We start from the raw sequence: 23042 nt of genomic DNA, 5'->3' as shown, positions 1-23042 counted from the left end.
GAAAAGGGGTATTCATTTCTGAATCTAGGAGTAAAGAGCAAATGCTTATTTCTCTTATGGTGTGATTCAAATATGAGCTTCCCAGATCAGGTCCTGCTCTGGGGGGCTCTCCCAATGACTCTACTTTCCAACCCACCACCCACATCAGGCCCCCATTTCCATAGCTCCTCTCTCAGCTATGAGGCCCAGACCTGCAGGCCCAGCTTGCCAGGCCCTGAGACATTCCTTGTCACAAAGGCAAACTGTTGACAGGCTCAGCCCCACCAATGAATGCAGTCTGGAATCAGCTGTGTTACTATTAGCCAATGAGGTCATGTTCCCCATTCCTTCATTTTTGAGTACCTATTGTGTACTAGGCACTAGAAAATAAACTTGACAAATCTTGAAAATGATGCTATGAGGCTCTTCACTGGAAGATAAAAAGACGTAGAGGGATTAATTTGACCAAAGTCACACTGTCACTAAATGCTGGGATATGAACCCAAGACATAACTGCAAAGTCCAAGCTTTAGCAGTTACATCATTCCTAAACTCACTCTGTAGACCCAGTCTACACATCTGAGACTCTGCCTTGATAGTCTAGACACTCAAAATCTAGTCAGATGAGGTGCCTTTAAGAAAGCCTAGTCCAAACTAGTAGCATGCAGTAGATGCCGTGTTTCACTTATTGCTTCCTAGGTTTTTATTCCATTTCTTTGTATTCCCCTGGCTACCTGCATGTGCATCTCATTTCCCCTCTCAATTCTGTGCACAATCTCATTCTTCCCTGTCATGACTTCAGCTTTACCTGAGATCACTTCAGTAGTTCCTTCACAGTATGCTTTGAGGATCGCTCTCCCAAAGTGTCCAGCCTTTGAGACCAACTCTATACCTCATTAGTAATAGCCTTGTTCAAAGCCTGCTTAGGGGGCTAGGCTATGATCTCAGCCATTCTTTTATCAGCCCTCAAAGTCAGGGATACCACTAACACAGGCCATGCTGCCAATGATCAAATCATGGCACATCTCCAACCTGACCTTCATAGACAGGATTTGCTAGGTTAGGTGAATTTCCTAGTGTATGCGATTATCTGGAATAAATCTCAGCTCCTGGGAATAAAGTGGAGTGGTCTACTATTCTCTCCCTTCTTCAGGGAAAGCCCTTCAGCTGGGTGAGTTTCCTTGACATGACGCTGCTTGATCCCAGCATCCTTTGCCTTCCTCTAAGGTCCCAGAATATTCTGGTCTGATAGGCCACAAGATGGTAGGATAAAGCAGTTTCAGTACATCTGGCAGAGCAGTGGGGTCATGTCTACCAGGTTTTTAAAAACTAACTCATCCTAGCAAAAGTGAGACATACAAGCCAGGGCTAAAATATTGGTTTGTTGTCATATAAGAAGGACAATTTTAATATGGCATGGGTGAAATATTCTGCGGTCCAGCCTTATTTGTCTGTCTTTTGTGGTGGGGGAGAGACTGGGAAAAAACAACCACCAAACAAAATAAATACACTACAAAGCCTTATTGTTATGGATTAAATTGTCTCCCCAAATTATATGTTGAAATTCTAACCCCTATACCTGTGGATGTAATACTGTTTGGGAATAGGGATTTCACTGCCATGTAAATTAGATCAAGAAGCCCTGGTGGCACAGTGGTTAAGCATCTGGCTGCTAATCAAATGGTCGGCAGTCCAAATCCACCAGCTATTCCTTGGAAACCCTATGGGTCAGTTCTACTCTGTCACTATGAGTCAGAATTGACTCGACAGCAACGGGTCTTATTTTACAGAGTAGGGTGGGCTCTAAAGCTAATCATTTCTGAGTTATAAAAAGAGCAGATTAGACACACATACACGCATGCATGCGCACACACACGGGGAAGACAGATGCCATGTGAGGATCATCTAAAAGCCAAGGAACTCCAAGGAACCAAGAAAAGCTTCAGGCTACTGAGAATAAATAAATTTCTCAAGCTGAAAGAAATGAAGAAAAAAATTCAAGCCTCAAGTTGCAATACTAAAGGATTCTACGGCGAAAATACTGAATGACACAGGAAGCATTAAAAGAAGATGGAAGGAATACACAAAGTCTCTGCACCAAAACGAATTAATAGATGTTCAACTATTTCAGGAGGTAGCATGTGATCAAGACAGAAGTCCAAATAGCACTGAATGCATTGGTGAAAAATGAGGCTCCAGGAATTGATGGAGTACCAGTTGAGATGTTTCAACAAATGGATGCAGTGCTGGAGGTGCTAACTCATCTATGCCAAGAAATTTGGACAACAGCTACCTGGTGAACCAAGTGGAAGAGATCCATATTTGTGCCAATCCCAAAGAAAGGTGATCCAACAGAATGCAGAAATTATTGAACAATATCATTAATATCAGAAGAAAGTAAAATTTTGCTGAAGATCATTAAAAAGTGGTTATAGTAGTACATGAACAGAGAACTGCCAGAAATTTAAGTTGGATTCAGAAGAGCACATGCAACAAGGGATATCATTGCTGACATGAGATGGATCCTGGCTGAAAGCAGAGAATACCAGAAAGATGTTTACCTGTGTTTTACTGACTATGTAAAGGCATTCGACTCTGTGGATTATAACAAATTACAGATAACGTTACAAAGAATGGGAATTCCAGAACACTTAATTGTGCTCCTGCAGAACCTGTACACAGACCAAGAGGCAGCTGTTTGAACAGAGCAAGGGGATACCGCGTGGTTTAAAGTCAGGAAAGGTGTGTGTCAGGGTTGTATCCTTTCACCATACTTATTCCATCTTTATGCTCAGCAAATAATCTGAGAAACTGGACTATATGAAGAAGAACGTGGCACCAGGATTGGAGGAAGATTCATTAACAACCTGCGATACACAGATGACATGATCTTGCTTGATGAAAGCATAGAGGACTTGAAGCACTGACTGATGAAGGTCAAAGACTATAGCCTTCAGTATGGATTGCACCTCAACACAAAGAAAACAAAAATCCGCACAAATGGACCAACAAGCAACATCATGATAAATGGAGAAAAGACTGAAGTTGTCAAGGATTTCACTATACTTGAATCCATAATCAACGCCCATGGAAGCAGCAGTCAGGAAATCAACTGATGCATTGCATTGTGCAAATCCTCTGCAAAAGACTTCTTTAAGGTGTTAAAAAGCAAACATATCACTTTAAGTGCTAAACTGTGCCTGACCCAAGCCATGGTATTGTCAATTGCCTCATATGCATGGGAAAGCTGGATAATGAATAAGGAAGACCAAAGAATTGATGCCTTTGAATTATGGTGTTGGCGAAGAATACTGAATATACTATGGACTGCCAGAAGAATCTGTGTTGGAAGAAGTGCAGTCAGAATATTCCTTAGAAGCGAGGATGGCGAGACTTCATCTCACATACTTTGGACATGTTATCAGGAGGAACCAGTCCCTGGAGGACACCATGCTTGGTAAAAGTAAATGGTCGTTGAAAAAGATGAAGACCCTCAATGAGATGGATTGACACAGTAGCTGCAACAATGGACTCAAGCATAATAAAGACTGTGAGGATGGAGCAGGACCAGGCAGTATTTCGTTGTTGTACACTGGGCTGGCATGAGTCAGAACCAACTGGACGGCACCTAACAACAACAATAATGACAAGGAAGGAATTAACATGGCTGAGACCCTGATTTGTAATTTTAGCCTCCAGAACTGTGAAAAAATAAATTTCTGTTCTTTCAAGCCACTCTCTTGTGTTACAGCTGCACTAAGTAACTAAGACACTTGTCAAATTCCACTAACCTAAAGAGCTATTTCTCAACCAAGATTTCTATAAAATGAGGTGTAGGGAAAGATTTCTCTACAGTTGAGTAGAGCATTGACTCATAGGATTTTGGGAGGTGGGGAGCTGGGATGGAGGATTGGAGGTTGATGCCATTCAACACCAAGGGTGGTTTAAGCACTGATGGCTATAATGTTGGCCTAGCTGGTTCCAGTGCTAATGCCAGGCCCATTTCATTGGACAGAAGCAACAGTGCCTCTGTTATTAGGCTCAGTGGCCTCCTAGGCAGAGCCAGTGATTTAGCAGTGTGGTTACATCCTATCCGCACAGAGGGGATTTTAAGTGAATTCAATTGTCCTGAGACATATGGATCTGATTTGAATTAAATTGAATTGAAACCAAAGATGAGAACTGTCGCAATGAAAACTGTAATGTGAAGTGACATTTCGATCACAGAAACGACAGCTGATGTGAGACAGGCCATTGAAACTGACCCTGAATTAAGAACATGAAAAGACTGAGCGAAGCATTAGATACTATCTTCTTGTGAATTTGAAAATGGGTTTTGATTGCAGGAAGTCTCTAAGGGCTTTGAACCGAGAAGCTGGTCAAAAATTGAAGTGTCTCTTATATGTACTTAACATATGCTAAACTTGTATTTTAAAATTTTATTTAAAAAGCATAACAATCTTGGGATTTCACTGACTGTTTACTTGCACATGTATGAAGAAACATCATGCCCTCCTGCTGAGAATCTGATTAGCTCCTCCTTGTCCAAAAAGGAAACCCTGGTGGCATAGTGGTTAAGTGCTCAAATTGATACACATATTTTTGGGGGACACAATTCAATCCATGACAGGAATACAAAGCTCTTAGGACAAAGCTGGGTGCTTCAGTGCTCAATAAATAGTATTGACTCTTACATTTTCCATGCCACTCCCCACCACCTCCTGACTGGAGGTGCAGTAACATTTGCACACCTTATTTCTTTCAAATGTTAATTATTAATGGGAAGAGGGGGAGAGAGGAAAGAATGCCCTCTTTTAACAAAAACCAAACCAAACCCATTGCCATCAAGTAGATCCCAACTCATAGCAACCCTATCGACAGGGTAGAACTGCCCCACAGAGTTTCCAAGGAGCACCTGGTAGATTCAAACTGCCAGACTTTTGGTTAGGAGCCAAGCTCTTAACTCTATGGGGCAGTTCTACTCTGTCCCCCCAAAATATGTGTATCAATTTGGCTAGGTCATGATTCCTAGTATTGTGTGATTGTCCAACATTTTGTCCTCTGATGTGATTTTTCCTATATGTTGTAAATCCCACCTTTATGATGTTAATGAGCTGGGATAAGTGGCAGCTTTGTTAATGAGGCAGGACTCAATCTGCAAAATTGGATTGTGTCCTGAGCCAATCTTTTTTGAGATATAAAAGAGAGAAGTGAGCAGAGAGATAGGGAGACCTCATACCACCAAGAAAGAAGTACTGGAAGGATAGTGTATCCTTTGGACCTGAGGTCCCTGTGCTGAGAAGCTTCTTGACAGGGGAAGATTGACGACAAGGACCTTCCTCCAGAAGTGACAGAGAAGAGAAAGCCTTTCCCTGGAGCTGATGCCCTGAATTTGGACTTGTAGCCTACTAGACCGTGAGAAGATAAATTTCTCTTTGTTTAAGTCATCCACTTGTGGTATTTCTGTTATAGCAGCACTAGATGACTAAGACAATTCCTTATCTTATTTATTCCTTGCCACAACTCTCTGTGATAGACATTACAATCTTATTTTTACAGAGGAGGTAACTGAGTCTGAAAAAGGCCAAATAACAAAGGCAGTCAGTAGCAGAGCCAGAATCTGCCACCATGCCTTTATGGAGCCAAATGTACGAAGTACAGTGCTCGAGGTGGCAAATGATTGCACTTTGAATGCCAACCCCACTTAACACGTTAATAGCTGCCTAGAGTGCCTTTCTATAAAGACTTCTGAGTCCAGAAAAGAATTCTGAAGTCCAGACGTTGTAGGAAAGTGGGTTAAGAACCATTATTAAGCTAGCCTCAAGGGGAAAGGCAGTGCATGGTGGCAGGTGTGAATGTAGGCTGCTGCAACAAAAGGGGAAATTTGCTAGAAAGAAGTGAGAAGCCAAGAGCTACAGTGATGGTAAGAAGGGTACTCTCATATTTTTCCAGATATGAACACAAGCTAAGGAATTACTGCAAGGCAAAAATTACTCTACCTGACAAAGTTAAGTTGAAGATATTTGGAGTTTGTTACTCCAAGTTTACATTCATTCGTTCATTGCATTTATTCGTTAACTCATTCAACAAACATTTATTGAGCATTAGGCAAATGTGTTGGGCACTAGGAACACAAAGATGAACAATACACACCATACTCTTGAAGAACCTACACAGTCTTCGGTACATGACTACAGAATCAAGGATGATGAGGAAGAAAAGAGTAAAATGAAGTCTAATCAGGAAGCAATCAGAGTTACTGTGAGTGTAAGTGTGTGTGTGTGTAAGTGTGTGTGTGTGTGCACATATGTGTGCAGAATTCCATCTACCCAAATCAAGGGGTAAAAAAAGGAAAAAAAGTCTGTGATAAAGAAAACTTGGGTGAAGGTCAAAGTTTAAAGATTTGGATATATGTGGTACATTGGATTCTGAAACTAAATTCCATTAAAAAAGCTTGGAGCTGTCTCCCACCAACAACACAGCAAGCAGGAGCCAGTCCTAGGACGAGGCTGTCTGCTCACTCACAGCTCTGGTGAGAACCCGTGCCTCTTTCCCATGGCTATGCACCATTATCCTGCCTCTGCAGTTTGGGACTCAACTCTCTGAATGGCCATCTTCATCTCAGTTGTTGTAGATGGCCTGAGCTGACAATTCTGTTCCTGTTAATTGGAAAAGTAACTTTGCAATCCCAGAAAGGTATATTGTTTTTGTATGCTGTGAGTCGAATCCAGCTCATAGTGACCCTATAGGACAGAGCAGAGCTGTCCCATAGGGTTTCTAAAGCTGTAATCTTTATGGGAGCAGATTGGCAGGTCTCTGCTCCCCCTGGAGATGCCGGGTGGGCTGGAACCACCTACGTTTCAGTTAGCAGCTGAGTACCTAGCCACTGTGCCACCAGGACTCCTTTCACAAAGGTATAACTAATAATTACAATAAATGATACTTTTGCAGAAGTTATATTTATTCAAATGCAATAGCACATTTTGTTATATGATTTTGGTTTGTTTATATTTTTAAGATAAATGCTGAATAATCTGGTATTAGGAAATTACTAGATTTTTTATTTTAATGAATACATTTAGAAAAACTTAAGCAATTAAATTTATAGTCAATGTCAAATGCTTAGAAAATCCAATTTACTAAATTTATAAATTTTATTTTTAAGATGTTGAAATGCTTAAGGTAATTTAATCTAAATGTATAAGAACTTATTTATTAACATTATAAGAGTTATTCGGTGCCTGAGAAAACTGTTGCTTGTTAACGCCTACTGTGTTAGGTGTTTGAAGTACTTGATATAATATTTAAATTTGGGACTTTAATTTGAAATAATTATGAGAAATAGTCAATCATTTAAACAGTGTTTAACTATTTAGAAGATTATTATTTGCTAAATTTGTAAGGTTTTTTCTTTAATGTGAAATATTTAAGAGAATTTAAGTATAAAATTGGCGTTTGGAAGTTTAGGGATATTTAATCTGTCAAATTAAAGAGATAATTGAGAATTAGCAAAAGAACAAGTAAAAATGAGTGTTTTAACTTCAGAACAAAACAATTAGGTTTATAATCATTATAATAGCTAACATTACATGGTATTCCTCGCGACTCTCTGAAGTATAGGTAACTATTATTACCCCATTTTACAGATGAGGAAATTGAAGGACAGAGATGTTAACTGATTACAGTGTCACCAATATCCAGCACCCTGACAGACCCAAGGTCAATTCTCAATCCTTATCTTATCTGACTTCTGGCAGCATTTGAGGCAGCTGGCCATTCCTTCCTCCTGGAAAGTTTCTTCTGTTGCTTTCTTAGTTTTCTTCCTACTTCAATGGCTTTCTTCCTCTCAGTTTCCGTTAGTTTTTCTTCTTTCTCATAACTTTTAAATGTAGGAATGTCACAGTGCTTAGTCTTTGGATCTCGTCTTGTCTTTGTTTATAATTCAATCATCTTTACTACCACAACCTGATCTACCGTATTGATGTTTCTGTGTAGATATCCAATAAATACTTCAAACTTAGTAGGCCCAGCTAGTAATTACACCACACAGATGTTCCACCTGCTCACTTTACCACAACTCCATTTTTCTAGTCGCTCAGGCCCAAACCTGGGAATCTTCTTTACCTACCTCCTTCATACCCTACATCTTGTTGGGTCTGCCTCTAAAACATGTCCAGAATTTAATCACTTCTCACCACTTCTCCTGCTTTACCCTGGTCCAAACCTATACTGTCTCCATCTGGATTAGAGTAGAAGACGATTAACAGATCTGGCTTTCATCTTTGCCTCTACATAGTCTATTCTCAACACGGCACCAGAGGGATCATTTATAAGCTCACATCATGTTACATCTGTTTAGAATTGCAATGGCTCCCCATACATCTCGGAGTAGCAGCCAAAGTTCTTACAAAGGTCTATCAGGCTCCACATGACCCAAGTCTTTGCCTTCCCCGTTACATTTCTGATCATATCTCCTTTCGCTCACTCTGCAACCCCCACATTGCTCTCCTCACTGCTCCTTGTACAAACTTTCTTTGATTTGGCTATTCCCTGAGCCTGAATATCCACATGGTTTGCTCCTTCCTCTCCTTCAAGTCTTTGCTCAAATGTTCCCATTCTCCGTTGAGACTTACCATGACTTCTATTAAAACCGTTGTTGTTGTTAGTTGTCCTCAAGTTGATTCCAACTCATGCAGACTCCGTGTGTGCACAGTAGAACTGCTCTATAGAGTTTTCAAGGCTATGACCTTTCAGAAGCAGACGGCCAGGCCTGTCTTCTGAGGCACCTCTGGGTGAGTTTGAATCACCAATCTCTAGGCTAGTGGTCTAGCGCTTAATTGTCTGCGCCACCTAGCGACCTCTTCTATTAAAATTAACTCCCCCTAAAAACAAACAAACCAAAAAACCACTATCACACTTCTGATCCTCCTTACTTGCTCTACTGTGTTGTTCTTCATAGTACTTACTACTTTCAATATTACACAATGCGGTCATTTATAATGTTCAGTTTCTGTCTCTCTCCCTAGAATGTAAGCTCACTAGAATAAAAATTTTTGTCTATTATTTTTCCACAGATGTATCTTTAATACCCACAGTAAGTGCTCAATCAATAAGTGGTGAGTGAATGAATAAATGCTTGAAACCTCCCATTTCCCTCTGCAAAATGACTGCCTTAAAGCAAAGCTGATTGATCACTACTTGAACAGAAAGCCACGGTACAATAAATGATGCAGGAAATGCACAGAGGCATCTTGATAGGCTGCTGAGATCAGGTGACAGCATGGCAGCCAGCATGGTGATGCCAATCACACAGGAATTCTAAGCTTTTTGGAGGAAACGGTCATGGATCTCCCAACCTGCCTCTTAAATTAAGACAGCTCTCTTATAAAGATCTCTGTGAGAATTGACTGGGCTTTTTGTTGTACAAATCTCATCTGAGATGATGACTGGGCTCTTGATTACCACTGTCTTAACTCTCATGGGTTTTGCCTTGCACTTGGAGAACAGGGTGCCGGAAGGGAGACAGGACTCATTTAGACCCCAAGATAATGAGGTTTCTTTGGCTTTCGGAGCTAGCACTGGGTTCCTTTTGTGCATTAATGGAACCACTATGCCTCTAGATTTGAAAATATGACATGCAGAATCCATTTAAGATATCAGTAATTACTTTCCAAGTTGTAAGATGGAAGAAACTAGAATTCTATCCAACAAGAATTTATTCAGTGCTGACTTTGTGCCAGGCATTTTGCCAGATACCAGTTATGCAACGATGAGTAACAATCTCTGTCCTCAAGGAGCAGCTGACTGTGCTGTGGACAACCCTTACACAGAGAATATCTAATGGCACCAAATGCTATGTTAGGGGTAGCCACAGGGTTCTAGAGAAGAAAGCACAAACAAACAAGAGACACTTGGCTCATACTAGGAAGTTCTTCGGAATGCTTTCTGAAAAAGGTAACAACTGACCAGACTCTTAACAGATGAACTGGATCTAGAGTTAAAGCATAAGCAAAATGCATGGTGTGAACCATTATCAATTAGGCATGGCCCCAGCATAATAATGTGCAAGGAGGCAGGAGATACAGCTTACAGAGGACCTTGAATACCAAGATAAGGAACCCGATCTTGACCTTGATCAGGGTAAAGGGCAGTCACTGAAGGAGTTTAAGCAGGGAGGAGCATGGTAAGATTTGTATTCTAGGACTCCAACTCTGGAAGCAGTGTAGAAACTGAAATAGAGAGGACATAGGAAAGCCTTGAAATCAGAGTTGAGTGACCAGGTTGGGAGCATCTGAAGCACTCCTCTTGCCTTGATAGATCCCGGTCACCCTGGTCCTGTAGAAGTGTTGGTCAGTGAAGATGGAATGGAGGTAGTTAGCTTTGGTTCCTGAGAGTTCTGCATGGCTGGCCTCCCAACAGGACTAAAGTGTTTAAATTCAGCATTTCCTGAAAATTGGCCAATAGAGCTCTGAAAAATATCAAAGAGCCACAAAAATAAGCCCCAAGGAGATAAATGAACAGTCATATCCACCTCCTACCCCTGACCTACCCTAAACTTAATTGTACAATAAAATGGATGCTAGATCTGTTCATCTGTGACCTTAACTTCAGGATATCACCGTTACCACTTATGGATGGTGGGCACTTTCTGGCTAAAGAGCCAGACTCCAGTGTCCTCTAGGCTCTCATTTGCCTGGCATGAAGCAAACATTGGAGGGAGTGTAAAGGTCTGCATGTCTCTCCTGAATGTTTCCAGCCACTGCGAGGAGCTATGTACATGATGGGTCTGCTTTAATCCTCCCTTGGGCATACGCATGCTGACCAACCCCCTCGGACCTGCTGACCATCATATACTGACGCTTTCTCCATGAACCAGAGGGGAAAGGCACAATCACCATCTGCAGCAAAGGTCAGCAGTGAGCCGAAATCAGCCAAGTACATTAACCGAGTGAATAGTGATAGACACTACTTTTCACCAGGGCAAGAAAACACAATCTCAGACCTCATGGGGTTCATAGTCAAGAGGGAAGATGGATGCACCTAACTAGCTGTAAAACAAAAGCAGGAGGTGATTAAGTGATCGATGTGAATCACAATCCAAGTATTACTGGAGTATTTAGTTCTAAGTGGGGGTGTCATTCACTGAAGACCTTGCGGAGGAAAGGCACTCAAAATGAACCCTGAGGATTATGTAGGCTTGGCCAGTGAGAAATTAGAGGAAAAATATTCAGGCTGGGAGGCACCAAGAGAAAAGGTATAAAAGAGCAAGTTTATTTAGGGAATGGAAAGATGTCTGGGTAGCCAGTGAAAGATTTTGAAAGGGCAAGAAATGGTTGAATCTGTGTTTTCCTTCCTAAGAAGCGTGGCTGAGAGTGAGAGGAAGAGAAACCACAGTTCGCACAGACCACCTGATGAAGAGATGACAGGCACTGGGTGACCTCCTTCTTGGGCTCCTGTTGGAATCAGCCTTACCTGACTGGTGGTGGTGATACTCACTTCAGGAGACATGACCCAGGAGATGGCCATTCTCTCCCAGAGTTTTCACAGACCAAAAAGAACAGCTGTAGCCTTTGCAGCTTATCGTGATGCCCTGAGGGATGAAATATCAACCAAAAGAAGGCCTCAAACAGGAATCTTCGCCCCACCCCACCCCACCCCACCGCAGGCCCCTCATGTGCTTCCTTTTCTTTTCTACTCATGATTTATGGATGTGTTTTTCTTCCACTTGGGAAGAATTTTCAGAATTAGTTTAAACACTGGAACGTGGTTGTATGGAATAAACACATCTAATAGGTTGTTTTTTTTTTTAATAGGTTGAGCAAACCCTGGTGACGTAGTGGTTAAGTGCTACGGCTGCTAACCAAAAGGTGGGTTGAGCAGAAACTCATTAGAAAAACCAATTAAATATGTGCTAATTTTTTTAAAAGTTAACATGTCTTTAGTTCTTACATCTCTCTCAGAGAGTGAGAGTAAGAGCGAGAGCCAGAGCCAGAGCGAGAGAGAAAGAAATGAAGTAGAGGTGAAGGAGGAAGGAGGGAGCAGAGCCAGAAAATAAATACTGTCTGGCTTCTCAAAAGTTTCTAGTTGCCAGGCCCAGTGTTTCCCAGGACCTAGATGCATTCCTGCCCTTGAATTCCATGAAATTTCCCTGTATCCTTATAAAACACCGAGTGACTTTCATTTGGTTTCTATTACTTATAATTAAAATAAGATAAAACCGAAGGCATGGGCATCAATGCCATTCCATGTTTCCAAAGTGCCTGAGGCTTCCTCTGCTCTCCACAGGAATGCTGGAGTTCCCAAGTCGGAGCCCACTGAGCCAGGGACTGCAGCAGAAGCCTCAGTTCACATGTAGGTGTGGCTTAGAGTTATTCTTGCAGCCCCTGGACCTGGGCATGGCTTGTAGAGCTCCCCTTGTCACCCGCAGGTCGTAGTGCCAACTCTCCACACCATGTTGGCCTGTGCTCACTGGTCTCGGCTTTCATCTCAGCTCCGTGCTGCAGCTTCTGCAGGGCCTACTTTGGTGGTGGTCCTGCTTCCTTACCTGCTTATGCCAGCCTTGAAGCTTGTCCCTTGCAAAGACCCTGTGACCAGTGCCCTGAGTCAGTCAGCTGCCCTCCAGGATCCCATCCTGCACAGCTACCTGAGTCTTCCCAGCCCCACTGCTTGCTCTCACTTCTCCTCTCCTCTCCTCCTTGTGTTGTTTGAGTGCTGGTGGGTTCCACCCTGAGCTGTCCCAAAGTGACATCATCAACACTATTTACAATCTCTTAGTCAGCCTATCCATCTCTCTCTATTTTACTCTCTCTTTCATTTACTGTCTATCTATCTGTGTGAGTGTATCTCTCAACTTGATTTAACTTCCTGAACAAATCTTAGGTGCCAGGGACTTTGCTAGTTGAGTCACATACAATGACATGTGCAGATAGTTGCAAAGGCTAAGATTATATGGCAGATCCAGAGCAGCTCTAATTCTCTCTCTCTGCTTTTCTCTAACTCCCCAGTTCTCTCTGACTCAGTGAGGTCTCAGTCATACTGTAGTTCTGTAGGCCATTAGGTGTAGATTTGAGGTCTGGTTCAGCTGTAGTCATTTTTCATAAAAATTTAATACATAAGTTTTCAACATACACGAGTACCCATCACTCAGCTTCACCAGTTACCATCATTGGACTTGCTTCTTCCTTCTGCTGGAATATTTTAAATCAAGTCCCAGGCATTAAGTAATCTCATCTATAAATAAGTAAGTATGCATTTCTAACAGAAAAGACTTTAAAATATATAGCCATAAAACTCTAATTGTACCTAACAAAATTAAAAATAATTCCTGAATATAATCTAATACTTGTTTGTGTTCAACTTTCCCCAACTGTCTCAAAAATATTTAACTGTTGTTTGTCTGAGTCAGGATTCAAACATGGTCAGACGCTGAATGTGGTCGATAAGTCTCTTTTAATCTCTAACCGGTCTCCACCACCACCACCCTCTTTTCATGCTATCTATTCTGCAAAATTCCCCACATTCTCAACTGGACCGCCTGCATTCTCATGGAATGGCTTAATGTGTCCCTCTATCCTCAAATTTCCTGAAAACTGGTAGATGAATCCAGAGGCTTGATTTGACTCAAATTCAAAATTTTTAAAGGATATTTCATAGGTGATGAAATGTATCAAAGCAAGGGACATTTCATGCCTGATTGTTCCATTTTTAGTGATTTCAAGATGGATCAGTGGGCTCAGATGTGTCAGCTGAATCCATAAAGTTCCCCTTCAACATTTCCATAATTATTTTCACAGCTGTTACAGAGTGAATTGTGTCCCCCCAAAATACGTGTTTAAATCCTAACCCCTGCAGAGGTTATAATCCCATTTGGGAATGGGTTTTCTCTGTTACGTTAATGAGATAGTATTAGTGTAGGGTGTGTGAAATAACAAAAGAGATTAAATAAGCAAGCAAGCAAGGAGAGAAGGGGGAGCTAGATGCCACGCCACTTGAAGATCACCAAGGAGCCAAGGGCCTTCCCCCACAGCCAACAAAGACAGAAGCCTTCCCCTAGAGCTGGTGCCCTGACTTCATACTTCTAGCCTCCTAACTGTGAGAAAATACATTTTTGTTCATTAAGGCCACCCACTTGTGGTATTTCTGTTATAGCAGCACTAAAAAAACTAAGACAACAGCTATTGACAATAATTGTTTAGATGTTGTAGCCTTTTTAACACTAAAGAGGGAAGAGCCAAGATAATCCCAGGGAACTAGAGCAGAAATCCTAAGGGTATCATAAACCTCCAGGTTAAAATGCACCTCTGGTGCTGTTATTTACATGAGACAATAAACTCTTTCTATTGGTTAAATCAGTTGAGCTGGGTGTTTTGTTCTTAGAAACTCAAAGCATCCTATATGACCCAGGGAGTGATAACTGCCCATGTGAAGCGCTCTGGCGAGGGACTCCTGTTCAGAGTTGTCCCAATGGACAGACCAGGACCAATGTGTAGAAGCTCCAAAAAGGCCATTCTGACTCTTTAAAAGCAAAACTTTTGCAACAATTACAGCTGCTCCAGAATAGCCTCTCAAAACAATAACACACATGAGGGACATGCTTCATAGTTCAATGATGTATACGAGACTAATGGGCACAATAGCCCAAAAGCAAAGATGAGAAGGCAGGAAGGGACAGGACAGCTGGACAAATGGAAACAGGGAACCTGGGGTGGAGAAGGGGAGAGCGGTGACACATCACAGGTTGGCAACCAATGTCACAAAACAATGTATGTATTAACTGTTTAATGAGAAACTAATTTGCTCTGTAAACTTTCACTTAAATCACGTGTACACACAAGAGAATAGCCTCTCAAGACAATGTACAAGGGATGGGGGAAGTGTGCCCTTGAGGTTGGCCCAAACTAAGCACTCCTAACTCCATGGGAGGCAGAAGAACTGGCCAGAGCCCTGGGGGCAGCTCCTCTGTGAGAGCAGCACTGCAGGTAACAGAACAAGAAGTGAGAAGTCCCTTCAGTCGCAACGGCTGGGCAGTCCACCGGGTGCTTGACTGTTGGCCCTGCTGATGTCACATAGTGTGGTCTGTGTCTGTAAGCTAGGACAGTCTTGCCTGATACCTTCAGGCTAATGTGGTGACAAGTAGCAGTACTTATGGGTAGATTTTTCTAGGTATTAATTACTTAAAAATCATCACACACATTAGCTTATTTCAGATTTCACAGTGATTTCTTATTCTAGTTTGTTTTGTTTCCTAGAGGTTTTCTTTCTTTCTTTTTTAAGTCTGTAATGCTGTTAGAGGCCCTTTTTTAATTCCTTGACTGTCAAATGAAGAACTGAGTACTTTCTGTATTTTTTCTCTGCTGTTGTGTGTGCAGGATGATTTTCTAGCTAGATCTTTCCCCAGAACTAGAACTCTGTGGCCAGGAGCTTTGTCAGACTTGGTGGTGGTGGTAGTGGTGGGTACATAGTGGTGCCAGTTCACTGCAAGACAGCTTCAGGCACAGCTAGATCCAGCGGTTCAGACAATGTTATCAGGACTCATTTTCACTTTCTCCACCTTGTAACTCGGCTTTTCTCGACTTTGCTTCATGCTGGAGCATGCTCTACTGTTTTGATGGCAAGATGGCAGCTAGCAACCCCACATTTACATCCTCACAGCTCCTAGTCCAGTGGAAAGATGTGATTCATCTCAATCTTTCCAACAACATTCCTGGGCCTACATTGGGTCCTGTGCCCACCCTAAACCAATTCCTGAGTGTACGAATGGACTTAAACCTGGGACACACAAACACTGCTGGAGCTAAGGTGTGGTGACCTCTACCTAAACCACACAAAGAGAGGAGGAAGATGGGTCTTCAAGGAAAATGAGATTCTCTTCCTAGAAGAGGACAGAAGGAATGCTGCATAAGCAAAATCACAAATTGTCACTTCAGGCCTTTTCGAGCTAAAATCATGTTCTCATTTGAAGGAATCAAATTTTTGCAGCTACAAAGATTAATCTGAACCGAATATAACACTGAAAAATTCACTCGTGGAAAAATCCACAGAACATAAGATGACTACTAAAATAAACAAAGAGTACTCATTAGCTTTTAGGATTAAAAAAAAGGGGGCTTTCAGTTAATCCATTTTATTGCATATCGTTTATTGCACCATCATTCTGGTTTTGGAAATTAGGGTTATACTGAAGTAGATGATGTCGTAGGATAGAAACAGCAGAAGCAAAACACCTGAAAGTAAATTAGCAAAAAACTTACATCACAAATCACTTGGGGATGTGAAGTCATAAGGGATAGTGAACTGATACCAGCAGGGTGGAAACAAAAGAATCTTCTTGGAAATTCTTAGAGCTTTGCTTTAGTTTTATATTCTGAAGGGAGTCGAATAATCAACAGCACAGAAGAGCAAACTCTTTTAGAACCAGTACGGCTGAGTGATCCATAAACCAACTGAACACGTAAGCAACTGGCCGTGATCTGACAGATTTTGCTGTGTCTTCTTCAAAGCTGCCTGACCTGCAGAGAAGTGGGTCTGAGAGATGTGCTGAGATGTGCAGCCGTGTGCAAATTATTTTTCTGGGGAGAAGGGAGGGGGAGAAAAAGAAAAGTGTCACTGGGATACCTCTAGGCTGCCTGATTTATATCGATGATACACGGTTGAAGAGAGAGACTTTCCCAAGGGCATGGAGAGAGGTCCATATCTAGATCTGCTCTGAAAAATCTGGGTATCTATGCCCACGAAGCACTGTGGCTTGTGGAAGAACACTGTGACGGCAAAAGCATGGTTATGGAATCAGAAAAATCTTAGCTCAAATCTGTACTAGCAGCTCTTGCTACAATAACAAACAACCCCCAAATCTTAGTTGCTTACAACATTAAACACTTATTTCTTGCTCACGGGTTTGTGTAATGGCTCAGCTGGACTTGGTTTGAGACAGGTATTAGTTTGTTTCAGTGTCTTCTCATTCCAGGACCCAGGATGAAGAAGCAGCTATTACTCAGGGTGTGTTGTTTCCATGACAGATGCCAAAACTCAAGGGGTAAGTGGGAACATGTAATGCTTCTTAAAGCCCTCAGCTGGAATTGGCATATTGTCCCACCTACATTCTATTGATCCTAACAAGTCACAGGACCAAGTCTGAAGTCGTTGGGGTACAAGACCCTGAAAAGGATGTAGAGGGGACATAAAACTATGAATGAATGATACCATCTACCTCAATATGCTAGCTCTACCACTATTTGCCTCATGATGCTGAATAAGTTAGTTAGGCCTCATTTTTTCTCATCTGAGAAGTGGAGATACTACTGTTTACCTCACAGAGTGAGGGTTAAATTAGATGCTGTACGTACAGTACTGTATGCACAGTGCCCTGATAGAACAGGTGTTCAATGTAGGAAAGTTAAAATTATTACTGATCCGAAGTATTGTATGATAGGCAAGGCATGCTGGCTTGCCAGGAGGGCAGTGACCAACACTGGAGAGAAGGCAGGGCCCAGTGACTGACAGGTCAGATGGGCATAGTCCAGGGCAGCAGAAGAGGTGGTGGTGGTCAGGCACAGCTAAGAATTCAGAGGTGGTAAGAAAGCAAGGGATATATTAGTCCCAATGCTCATAAACATTGGCGATGAATGAACAAATAGATGGATGGGTGAGAGATGGCTCAGGCCACCACAGATGTCTCAACAACTCTGGAGAGCAGCTGGTCTTGGGATTGCTGTCTTTACCTTCCCAGCCTTAGAGGTACAGTTGGCAGGTAAGGCAGACTTTGCCCCCTGAGACCAAACCCTCCCTGCCTCACATCCTTGCTTTCCTCACCCACTGCCCAGTCACCTCTCCTCTCCCTGTTGTCATCTACCCCCTGCCCTGTACTTTCCCTTCCCTGAATTAGCCCCCTTTTTCCCACTGTCTCCAACCCTCGCAATCTGGCACCATCTAACTCCCCTATATCCTTAACCCTTTGATAAACCTTTCATCCACCTCTTCACCTTAACTGAATCCTGGTTCTCCCTCAAAGTCACGACTCTTTCTGCAGTCCTCCTAAAAGTAGGCACTTTAATCCCTCACACTCCATGTATCTTAGGGTGCCTTCATTCCCTCACCTTCTTATAAAATCCCCAATCTAACCTCTACTGTTGCTCACTGCTACCATCAGTAACATTCTTGGCCATTCCTTTTCACTTTATGAAGACTAAGACCCTGGCTGTGCCTAATTTTCCCATCCATCCAAGCCCTGCTTTTGCCCCACAGTTATAAACCAGACTTGGTAGTTGTCTTAACTTTGGTGCCAATTCATTGATTCATCCTGCCGGGAAACCACAGCTGGGCATTATGGGGAAGATTTGGGTTTCTGAGGAACCTAAAGGAGTCCCTGGGTAGTGCAAACAGTTAACCTGCTCAGCTGCTAACCAAAAGGTTGGTAGTTTGAGTCCACCCAGACGGTCCTTGGAGGAAAGACCTGGCAATCTACTTCCAAAAAATCAGCCATTGAAAACTCTGTGAAGGAAGCACAGTTCTACTCTGACACACATGGGGTCTCCATGAGTCAGAATCAATTCCATGGCAACTGCTGGGGTGTGGGGAAGCTGTGGAGATGCAGCCTCTAACTCAGTATGTCCCTTATAGGCCTTATGTTTGAAGGCCTATAAAAGGTGTGTTATTTTGAGAGAATTCTTTATGCTCTGTAGTGAGAAGATTTTGCCACTTTATCCAGTTATTCCAGTAAGTCTGGGAAACAAAACCATGCAATACACAACACTAGAGGGAGACACAGTGGTAGAGTTGCCATTTCCAGCATAGACTGAAGTAGAATAATCGCAGCACCTAATTGCAATAAATAAAGTGCAGTCATCCTGTGGAAGCCAGCACACTCACTGCAGTGCCTCTTCTTTAGAGCAGGAGGTGTGTGCTGTTACCCTGTGCTTGCCCGTGGTAAGCAGCCCCAGGGGTCTGGAGTCCTGAGTGATGAAGATAAGGTCTGCATGAGGTGTCTGTGTGCACTCTGCTCACTTAGCAAGAACCACCAAAGCTATGAAAATGCACCCGTGTCCCCCAGGCCTCAAGCCAGGCCCCTGCACCTGAGTATGGCCCCTCTAGCCACAAAGGCTGTTTTCAGAACAGATCTGAAACAGAAGCAGATGGCTCTGACTTCCTTCCTGAGGGGCCTTCTCTCCCCTCTGTCCTCGCTCCCTGCTGCTGTTCCATCTCTTGCTTCTCAGTCTCACAAGCAAAGTCACTGAATCATCCTGGGATGTAAAATATCCCGAAGTCCACTGGACCCCAAAGCCCAGCAGAATTTCTCTCTTTGTGGACCTTATAGACGTTCCTACAAGCCTCTCTAGAGAAGGAGAGTCCACGATGTTAGGCAAAGCATGAGACAGCAGTGAAAGTTTGTTCCATTCAGCTTCTAACAGATAGAATTTTAAATACACAAATTTGTTGAAACTGTACAATGGTTGTCAATGAAGAGGGTTTATAGACTGCTAAAGCCTTAGTCTATGAGTCAAGAAAGGGGTTTGTACACCTCACGTGAGCACATGGGAATCTGGGCCTATTCGCCTTCCCTCCCTCCTTCTTTTTCTCTCATTCAGTCAAAACAGAGCACCTACCCATGTGCTGGGGCCTATAAAAGAGTCTAGGGATTCAGAGATGGATGAAATACAATCCCGTTTTCTCAGGGAACTCACAGCCTACTTAGGAAAGCAAACACAATATTGCAAAATGGCATTATGGGAGTTATCACAAATTTATATATATACAGAAAGGAGGATGTGCTTGGGTGGAATCCTAAAGATTCCTCCTTTATCATTCAGGAGTCATTGCAAGAGGTCTGGGGTATTGACCAGTGGCCAAGGCTCAGAGAAGGAAAATAGGAAGAAACCTACTTGCCCCATTTTCCAGAAGAAGAGGGATAAGAAGCCAGGAGGGTAGTGAGGCAGGGCACAGAGGGTAGGGGCAGTGTTAAGTGTTGGGAGTCATGAGGCAATGGCCACCCGTAAGGAAACAGGACCCAGCCAAGGGCAATGGAAAAGAAAGGTAGCAAGGTCCCTACTACTATCTGGGGAACTAGGGAGAACGTAGAGTGGAGTTCAAGGCAGAAGTTCAAGTCTACAGACAGGATCAGCATGGGACCATAGACCTGGTGATGAAGAGCTAAAGTGCTAAAGGGCAACACAGGTACCCAGATGTCTTCCCTGGGGACCTGTGTCCAGGTGGGACTGGATCAACATGGAAGTTCTTTAGTCATATTAGAGAGCCCAGGATCCAGGGGGTGGGTGACTTTACTCTGAACTCCATGGAGCAGAGTTAAGACAGTTAGGATTGTAAAAGGGACAGGTGGTATAATGGGACAATAATAGTACCTGTTACGTGACTGCCATGAGGGTTAAAGGTATTAATCCACGTGAAGTGTTTAGAACAGCCAGGTGCATAGAAAACACCAAATAAGTGTTATCTATTATTATTATTACTATTATTTTCATTATTATTAGTCCCATGAATGAAGAAAGGGTAAAGGGAGAGACCTGGGACCGAGGAAGGTGAGAACCTCCTCATTCCTCCATCTAGCCTGAGAGTGGGTCCCTCTGCCAACATCAGTCAGGTAGCTCAACCTCCAAAGGAACAGCGCAGGGGATCCGCAAATTGTCAGCCCACAGAAGCCGATGAGGAAGACCCAAAAGGGCAGTCAGAAGTGCAGGAGGGAAGCAGGATTGTCAGGGAGGTGGCAGAGACTGAAGGTCCTGGAGAGGCATCGGGGCAGGAGCAGAGTGAGGTAGGATCAGAGAGGAAGGGGGTGTAGAACTGAGCCTGCAGCAGGGTATCCTGAGGTGGACTGGGAGGGCAGCGAAGTCTGAGGAATGGCTGCTGGCTCCCAGCAGCAACGCCAGCCCATGGCTCTGCCTGGTTTCACAGGCCCCTGCTTCTCCTGGCAGCAGATATTTAGACACTCCAATTCTCCCTTCTGCTTCTCTCCATGCTCGGTACGTTCATGTGTGCTAAATAACATCAATTATTTCAATTTACCTAGCATCTGTTACCCCTGGCGGCACAGTGGTCAGAGCTCAGGCTACTAACCAAAAGTCGGCGGTTTGAATCCAACAGCCACTCCTTGGAAACCCCAAGGGGCAGTTCCACTCTGTCCTACAGGGTGGATATGAGTCAGAATAGACTTGATGACAATGGGGGTAAAGCATCCATTAAGTGCCAGGCAGAGTGTTAAACATGTTAGTCATTTTCTCCTCTAAGTCTCACAACAGGTCTATTTAAAACAAAACAAACAAACAACTCATTGCCACCAAATCGATTCTGGCTCATGGCGATCACATGTGTGTCAGGGTAGAACTGTGCTCCAGAGGGTTTTCAATGGCTAATTTTTCTAAAGTATATCCCCAGGCTTTCCTTCCTAGCCTCCTCTGGGAGGATTCGAACCACTAACTTCAGTTAATAGCTGAGCACTTAATTGTTTGCACCACCCAAGGACTACAACAGCTCTCTTAGGTAGTATCTATTATGACACTAAAAAGTTGAATTATCTAAGGCAAAGAGAGGGTAAGAAACTTGCTCAAAGACACATAACTTCTAAATGGTAGAGCCAAGATGTGAATGCAGGCATTCTGATTCCAGAGCCTCTGCTTTTAAATACCACGCTTTCTTGGGTTCCCAAAATGAAAAGACCAAGCCCTGGCTTTGATGGTGGATGGTGGCCATGGCCTCTGCAGAATCCCATCGGGGAAGACCCTCCTGGAAGCTTGCTGGCAAATCAAGTCACCCTGTCCCCAGTCACCGACCTCAAACTCCCAGTATTAATCCTGCTTTGAAAAATCATGAACTCCATGGAAGATCAAGGGCACTCTCTGGGCTCCCACCTGCCAATTCATTCCCACTTGGCCCTTTATGGGGCAGAGGACTGACTCCAGGGAGGTAGCAACCACATGACACAAGACCTCCCTGGGCTCTGCCTCATAAGGAAAGCACACCTGTGGGCTCTATTTGCTATGGAAATTAGGCAATTTTTCACTTAAAACCATCTGAAAACAAACTTCAGTGACTTCAAAATTATATATTCACAGAACATTTCTAGACTCTGGAATAGGATTAGATGGTAATGATTTAATTGATGGTTAAGTGTGTAGATAAAATGAGTGTGCTGAATCCTTTCCGTAATTATCTCTCCAAGGAGCCCCGACAGCTGTTTACTGTTTGAGGCCAAAATTACAAACCAGCTGTAGTTTTAAGCAAAATGTGTCGCAGCTCCTGCTGGGTCTCTGTAAAAGCCGATCACTGCCAGCATGACGGCCCACTGTTGTTGATGTTGGGTGCCATCAAGTCGATTCCAACTCATGGTGACCCCATGTGACAGGGTAGAGCTGCCCCATAGGGTTTTCTAGGCTGTAATATTTATGGGAGCAGATCACCAGGCCTGTCTTCCAAGATGCCTGGGTGGGTTCAAACTGCCAACCTTTCGGTTAGCAGTCAAGCACTTAACTGTTGCACCACCAGGCTCCATAGAGGCCCACTGGGACCCATCCAAGACGGAACACAACCCTTATAGGAGTTAATTTCCCAAACCTCAGGAAATAAGTCCTCGCAGCATTGTAGCCCTGCCCCTCACCATCACTGCACACTGCTCTGCCCCCTCTCCCTCTCTGCTGGAATTCCTTTCTCCTGCCCCTCCTCTGGAAACCCTGGTGGTGTAGTGGTTAAGTACTATGGCTGCTAACCAAAGGGTCAGCAGTTCGAATCTGCCAGATGCTCCTTGGAAACTCTATGGGGCAGTTCTACTCTGTCCTATAGGGTCGCTATGAGTCGGAAGCGACTCCACAGCACTGGGGTTTTTTTTTTTTTTTTGTCCCTCTTCTACCAGGAAGGTTCCTCAGGCCAACCAGGTCACAGGGATCTCTCACCCTCAAGGCCAGAAAGCAGGCTGGATAGAGGGGCACTCTTAAATCTCAGCACAGGGGTGATGGCAAAGCCCTCCTTGGCCTGGAGGTAGACAGGTGTTGTCCTTCCAACTCAGTCTACATCTTGTTGGTAGCCAGCACACTGAATCAGTTACGAATCCACTTCTGGCTACA

The 23042-nt window shown here is 43.3% G+C and overlaps 1 protein-coding gene across 3 annotated transcripts in view; it reads right to left on the bottom strand.

Annotated features, from left to right (window-relative positions):
- The window catches only part of SYT9 (synaptotagmin 9), a 207140-nt gene that overhangs the window by 6937 nt on the left and 177161 nt on the right, over positions 1-23042 (bottom strand). The window contains exon 7 of one of the 3 annotated variants that reach the window (XM_049890274.1): positions 7576-8861. The exons of 1 other annotated variant lie outside the window; for it this stretch is intronic. In XM_049890274.1, coding sequence (XP_049746231.1) covers positions 8793-8861 — 69 coding nt within the window. In that variant the 3' untranslated portion in view covers positions 7576-8792. Of the gene's footprint in view, positions 1-7575; positions 8862-10797; positions 11570-23042 lie in introns of those variants that run through there. One more of the 3 variants, XM_049890273.1, reaches the window with a different exon arrangement.

Source organism: Elephas maximus, chromosome 7 (assembly GCF_024166365.1).
Source record: "Elephas maximus indicus isolate mEleMax1 chromosome 7, mEleMax1 primary haplotype, whole genome shotgun sequence".
Classification (NCBI taxonomy): domain Eukaryota; kingdom Metazoa; phylum Chordata; class Mammalia; order Proboscidea; family Elephantidae; genus Elephas; species Elephas maximus.
The sequence above is the reverse complement of the archived record's forward strand: the minus strand, read 5'-3'. Positions and strand labels throughout refer to the sequence as shown.